Source organism: Penaeus chinensis, chromosome 16 (genome assembly GCF_019202785.1).
Source record: "Penaeus chinensis breed Huanghai No. 1 chromosome 16, ASM1920278v2, whole genome shotgun sequence".
Taxonomy (NCBI): Eukaryota; Metazoa; Arthropoda; class Malacostraca; order Decapoda; family Penaeidae; genus Penaeus; species Penaeus chinensis.
In genome coordinates, this window is record NC_061834.1 from 10,777,017 (window position 1) to 10,784,516 (window position 7,500).

A 7,500-nucleotide genomic window follows, 5' to 3' on the forward strand; every position below is an offset into this window, starting at 1 on the left:
AGCAACAGAGTTAGACTTTAAACATTTACAGTGTGTCTTGTTGTTCTTGATGTTAACAACAAGACCTAGGTCCATTACACCCATATCTCCAGAAATGACTCCCCTACGTGGTAATAATACAAGGTACCCCAAGGTAAGCCCTGCAGCAACAAGCATCGCCAACAACTGACTTGATAGTTTAAGTTTCCCGTATCTTTAACTTATTTATATGTCCGTAGGTCATATGAATAAGCTACCCTACCCCAGCACCCCACGCACCATTGTTCATCCATGCACTTGTCATGTACCGGGCACCCGTTACTTAGCTGAAGACACTATCAGCGAACGACCGGCAGAACGTCTGTTAATCCCAGGAATGCAGTCTCGAGGACCGTCCATAACTAAGATGTTGTAGCTGCCGAAGGTCAAGTTTTCGCGAAGCTGGTAACAATCAAGCAGTCCCTGCCTGGGCATGGCCACTCATCTTCTTTAACATGGCGGGATGCCATGGGTAGCGTGGGAGAGCGGTATCAGAACAATATTCATGCCGAATTACAGCGGATATCTTGGCTACGGATATCACGGAAGATAGCATGCCCCACGCCACCTACGCCGGCCGTAAATATTGTAGCATGGGTACCCTGGGCGAGCCTCGTAGCGTCGCGTCTACGGCGGGCCGCAGTCAACGGTATGACCTGACCCGAGCGAGGCTAGTGACCCAAGCCGACGCCAAGCTGTCCCGCGGATATCCCGTGGGAACCCACGCTGGAGGGCAACTGACCTCTACGCCGCGTCTCCAAGGATTTACACCGTGTACAACCCGTGTCCGTCTGTTTCTTCTCCTTGATATAATTCCGTTACCGATGAATAAAGATTAAACCCCTACGGACTTTGTTTCAACCTGCATTGGGAAACCCTCACAGGTGCGACAAGTTTGTTGGAGATCTTAAGATTGTGCTGTTGACTTCCAATATGTCAGGTTGACATAAACTCACGGTCTGGTTGCACTGTTTATTTTTGATGAATACTAATGGACGCATAGCGTGAGCGGAGGTTGAAATGGCCGGCTTGTAGAGACCTGGACACTGCGTAGGCCCGGAAAGGTGGGGGGCCTGGAGGGCGGCCCCCGGGAAGAAACAGCGTCCGAGGAGAACCGTGACTTGAGGCAGTGTTCGTAAGGATCAAGGTGGCGGTCAGAGGTAATGAGAGATGTGGGCGTGGCCACAATGGTCACCTCTTCTAGTTGGAGGGCGTGACCCTGAAGACATATGACCACTCTGAGACCGGTCAGATGTCTTCAATGTCACACCCTCCAACTTGCAAGGGTGGCAATGAAGACATCTGTCCCATCACAGATATAAGATTTTTTAAAATGTTTTATCTAGTTTCATTTCATTCCATGTATCTATATTTATCTGTGTTAGTCTTTTTATATGCTAATTTATTTTGTTTCGTCTTTTCTTTATATACATAATATTCTGTCTTTCTGTATTCTTTTTTAAATTTCATTCTTGCTTCTGAAGGGGGTTGGAGTAATCTTTCACGTTGTGATATAGTTATAAAAGGAAGTAAATGACAGCTATGTGTGTGTGTTTGTGTGTGAGTGTTTGAGTGTCTGTCTGTGTCACTGTACATACTAGTATATAAGTAGAACGTTCAGTTTGCTAACTTAAAGGTTTATGACAGAAGAGATTTCATGTGAGAAATCTCTTCTTCATGATTCCAACGTATGCCCGTTATCTCAGAAGCAAAGTTGCCCGTTTTGTAATTCTGTAAGTAACATATCCTTTTATGTATCAATTAGCCATTCGCCTAGCACACAGTTCATTCCATATGAACACACACACTCTCTCTCTCTCTCTCTCTCTCTCTCTCTCTCTCTCTCTCTCTCTCTCTCTCTCTCTCTCTCTCTCTCTCTCTGTCTGTCTGTCTGTCTGAGTCTAGTCGCCGTGGTGATCGGACGTGATTTTGCCTCCTCTCCGCCGCAGCCCCGCAACTCAGCAAACCATGCCTTCTCATGGTCCCGCAGTGTCAGAGGGTAATCTGACCCCTCCCCCCGGGTTTGAGGGGGCCAACAAGGGGACTTTCCTGGTGCTTTCTCGGGCAGCTAGCACGAGCTCTTATCCCCAGAGAGAAAGGGAACCTTGGCCCAGGGTAATGTGCTCCCCTCCCAGGGTTCCGGGACCTCAGCCCTAGGATATGGGCCCCCCCGGCAGCGTGGGTCAGAGCTGCCTCACCGCTCACGAGGATGGGCACCCCCATGGCAGCCAGGGTCAAGGCTGCCCCCCAGCCCAGGGTGAGGGGCCCCTTCACAGCAACAGCAATGATACAAGTGATAAAGCAATATATCAATTCGGCAGTGTAACAATAGTGCTAAACACAATTCTGTGTTTTGTTGCTACTAAACTAGCATGGCCAAGGTCGGTCATCTGTGATCAAATAATAAAATATTACAGGCCGGCTGAAATTGAACAAGCCTATAACATTGTAATCAGTTTGTCCGACTCTAGAAAACCCAGGAACACGACACGGGACGCTAAGCGGATGATAAACATTATCGTGCACACTATGATTGAACAGTGTGTCGGTAATCCAAACATAGTATTCGCAACTACCACAACGGACACTCCCCAACAGACTGGTCACCACCTAAGAAATCAGGAATTTATACTTATTTTGTTATTTTTTTCCAAAAGAGTACAGACCAAGAAACACAGACCTGTAATGTGCCCTCCTGCACTGATCAAAATCTGATCGAGAACAAAATCGACTTGTTGATCGGAATGTTCTCCGAACAGCAATTGTCCATAAATAAAATCATTGGGCAAGCAGAGGTCTCATCGGTCACACAAGAACCCTCCTACCCCCCATCCCCCACCCGTGATCAGACCACGTACGAAACCTTCCCTTTCACATCTCCCCCAGTCACAACGCCCCCTACCTCCACCCCAAACCCCTCCTCCACACCTTCCACGCCCATACCTACGATCAGCAGTCCTCCTCTCCCACAACCTTCCCCTCTCTCCCTGCCCGCGGTCAGCCAGCTGCCTCGCGCCCTTGCTGACTCGCCGGCCTTCAACTATGCTGAGCCACCCACGTGCCCCTCGCCCGGCGCTCCTAGCCAGCAGACTCCGGCCCATACAGACCCCCCCCCCCCCCCGCCTCCCCTAAGTCCACTAAGAGCCCTCCTGCAGTCAGACCCAAAACTAACACGCCAAAGAAGAACAAGGCTGAAGCTTCTACACAAGTAACACCTAAACAGAGCTTTAGAAAAAAAAAAAAAAAAAAAAAAAAAACAGAACAACAGGAACAAGCAAACCGAACAACTCGACCCCAACCGCCACTGGGAGGAAACAGCTCAGCAGCAGGTTCAAGGGGCTACCGCCCTACCCACTGGCCCCCCTCCTCCAGCAGTGCCACCAGTCATCATTAACAACTATGCAGAACGGTCCACACAAGATGTTAATGAAGACGGTTACACAAAAGTCATATCGAGAAACCAGAGAAGAAAAGACAAACAAGATCGAGAACACCAAACACCAAAGCCGCTAAAGGTAGCAGATCGTCCAGACACAGTCTACCTTTACATCACCAGTTGTCACCCAGACACTAACGAAGAGGACATTGAACAACACTTATCAGAAAAGTTCCAAAACATCTCAAGTGTAAAAGCCCATAAGATAGTGATGACACATGACTACTACACCAGCTTCGCGGTGTCAGTAAGGGGAAAGGACATAAAGCCCGAGTTGTTTATAGACTCTGATACTTTTCCCGACAATGTTAAAGTGTTCTTAAACAGAAACAAGTGCAAGCGCGATCAGAATGTTTGACAAGGCAACGCCGTCAGCGTTACCAGTGACTAGATCGCATAATGCCATAAAAATAGAACATATCAATGCTCAGTCTCTCCTCGGACATTTTGAAGAAATTAAAATGCTAGTTGAGGAGAGAATCATAGACATATTATGCATAAGTGAAACATGGCTCCACCAGGAAATGGTCAGTAATTTCATCAATATTCTAAATTTTGAAGTTTATAGATGTGATGCAGGGCAAGGAGGAGGAGTATGTATATATGTACGGGATACCCTGAAGTCAAACAGGATATCTACTACAGCAGTTAACAATACTGCCGTAGAAGATGTCTGGGTTACCGTACAAAGCAACATGCTTCCTTCCTTTATTATTGGCGCTGTCTATAGGCACCCCCATGCTACCTCGGAATCTTTTGAATACATTGAAAAGGTTTTCAGAGAAATGTCTTTAAAAAAGAAACCGCTTTTCATCTTAGGTGACCTAAATGATGATTTAACAAAATCTAATGCTAAGTTAGCTAAGATGATAAAGAAAAATAAATTAGAAGAAATAATTGATAAACCTACAGGAATTACAGTAAACACCTCTTCTCTATTAGATTTAATAATAACTAACAGATCAGACCTCATCCTCCACTTCGAAGTCATCCCGTGCCATGTTGCTGACCATGAACTCATCACGATGACATTAAATATAAAGAAAACAAAGAGACTACCAGTAATAAAAACTTTTCGCGATTTTAAACACTACGATCCTCAATCTTTCTGCGAGCTTATCTTGTCTAAAGAAATGACTCTATCAAATATTTCATTGACATATAATGTAAACAATCAAGTAACTATCCTAACGGAAGTTATTAAAAGCAGCATTGATTCGCTGGTTCCCTACGTAACACGAACCGCCAGACGTCCCTCTGCTCCATGGATAAACATAGAAATAATGGCGATAGAAATAATGCCAACCAAACTTCTAAAAGTAACAGAAATGGGGCTGCCTTTCGGATAGATTACAAAGCAAAAAAGAAAAATGTGAAAGTGCTAATTCAATGTGCAAAAAGAAATTACTTCAGAAATAAATTCACAGAATATAAGAACAACTCTGATAAAACATGGAAAATTGTTAGGACACTAGTGCCTCACAACAATCACCTCACTAGTGATTGCACAAGTCCCATACAAAGAACAGACCATTTTAATGACTTTTTTTTTTCAAATATTGGTAAACTAACTTACGAGAAAACAATTGCTTCTACATTACAACAAAATACAGATCGGGAAAGGATTACAACTATTTTTTTTCAGACCAGAACCAGTGGACGTAGAAACAGTCATCTTAGTAATAAAACACCTTCGCGAAACAAATGCTGTAGGAGCAGACGGTATTGCTTTGCGCTTTATCAGAGATAGTCTACCCGCAACTCTACATTATTTGACAGTCATTATTAACACCTCTCTGGTCACTGGTGTCTTTCCATCGCTTTGAAAACATGGTATAGTAACACATAATTTTCAAGTCGGGGGATATAGACGATGTCAATAATTATCGCCCTATTACTATACTCCCTATATTATCCAAAATTCTTGAAAAAATTGTAGCAAATCAACTGACGAATTTCCTGGAGGCCAAGAACTTATTATCTAAAACACAACATGGTTTTAGAAATAGGTTATCAACTGAAACGGCTTTATTGCAAATCACTGATGAGATTTATAATAACATTGACAAAAATCAGGTAAAATTACTCACATTATGCGACCTTTCTAAGGCTTTTGATAGTGTTAACCAGGAAATTCGCCTTAACAAATTAGTAAATCATAAAATTGATACCTTTTGGTTTACAAGTTATTTAGATACAAGGACCCAATCGGTAAGAATCAATAATAGTATGTCATCAAAACAAGAAGTACCTTTTGGTGTTCCGCAAGGATCTATTTTAGGTCCGATCCTATTTACAATTTTCACAAATGATTTATCAACAATAGCCCATAACTGCCTTCTAGTGCAGTACGCCGATGATTCACAGTTTCTTCATAGTGATTCAGTAAACAACTTAAATACATTAATAAGAAACGCGCAAGATACTCTAACACAAACAAAACTATATTTTGACACTAATGGCCTTAAACTAAATCCACATAAAGCTCAATGTATATTCATAGGTAGTCGGCAGAACATTGCTATAATTCCCAGTGACACAACTATAGAATTTGAAGGCTGCTCTATCAAACCGAGCACTTCAGTGAATAATTTAGGAGTCAAATAGACAGATTCATGGCATTTGAACCACACGTTGACAAAATACATAAGAAAATAGTTGGTACCCTGTTATACCTTAATCACATACGAAATCAGACCACTGCTGAAACTAGAATCTTGGTTGTACAAACTCTAGCTCTAAGCATAATTAACTATTGTTTAAACATTTGGGGTTCGACTAACAAAACCCAGATGCAAAAAGTGCAAAAATTACAAAATTTTGCTGCCAGAGTAGCACTAGGTAATATCAGTAAACTTGATCACATCACCCCACATATCAAAATATTTAAATGGTTAAAAGTTCACTCTAAATGCAGCTATGACACATGTTTATTTATTTACAAAATTATTCATGGGAATTATCCGAAATGGTTAATGGCCTTGCAAACCGTAGGGAACACATCATGTGTCCAGACACGCCAAGTAAATTCCCTATTTGTCAAGAGATCGAATACCAATACAGGGGCACGACAAATGGAAATACGTGGACCCAAGTTATGGAACATGCTACCAGATAGTTTAAGAGGCATTAACAACTTCTGTAATTTTAAAATATTATTAAAAGAACACCTCTTAAATACTCAAATGTAAATGTATATATATATTTATGTAAAGAATAACCATTGTAATTTAATGGAATAATATGTTTTGACTTTGACTTTGACTTTGACTCTCTCTCTCTCTCTTCATCTCTCTCCTCTCTCTCTCCTCTCTCTCTCTCTCTCTCTCTCTCTCTCTCTCTCTCTCTCTCTCTCTCTCCTCTCTCTCTCTCTCTCTCTCTCTCTCTCTCTCTCTCTCTCTCTCTCTCTCTCTCTCTCTCTCTCTCTCTCTCTCTCTCTCTCTCGCTTGCCCGTTCTCTCTTTTTCTCTCTCTCGCTTGCCCGCTCTCTCTTTTTCATCTTTTTCGTTTCTTTCTCGTATTCCAGCCAACAATTATGGTTGTTCGTTCCAAACTAGTCAAGAATAATTCACGAAATACGTTTCAAACTTAACACAGTTCGTCCAAGGTTAGAGCAAAAGAATGCAACGAATCGTAAGAAGGACAATAAAAAAGGCACATAAGGAAAGAGAAGCATAATGAAACAATATATATTGCTTAATATGTATTCCACCATCATGTCAGAGGTGCTGAGAATATCAAAGTCCTTTTGACCAAAGATCAACAATTTTGAACGTTTGAAAAACATTATCTCGGCGATGATTACATGGATTTGAATTATTATTGTGATCGATACTTGTTATTAAGGGTAAATAAAAATAATGTAAAGCCATCATACTTTTTTTCCCGTCACATTCCTCCAGAAGTAGAGCCTCGCACACGCCTCTGAATTTTATACAGTTGTACAACAGCATCACAATGTCTTAGTCACAGTGGATAAAATAACGAAATTATCTCTCTGAATTCCTCACTTGTGTGGAGTTTGGTATAAACGGAATCCTGCAATTA

General features: G+C 42.1%; 1 protein-coding gene across 2 annotated transcripts in view; it reads right to left on the minus strand.

The window, feature by feature from the left end:
* Positions 1 to 7,143: 7,143 nt before the first annotated feature.
* The window catches only part of LOC125033682 (chorion peroxidase-like), a gene marked incomplete at its 5' end in the record, with an annotated part of 20,381 nt that continues 20,024 nt past the window's right edge, over positions 7,144 to 7,500 (minus strand). For both annotated transcript variants that reach the window (XM_047625387.1, XM_047625386.1), the window contains 1 exon segment: positions 7,144 to 7,491. In XM_047625387.1, coding sequence (XP_047481343.1) covers positions 7,460 to 7,491 — 32 coding nt within the window.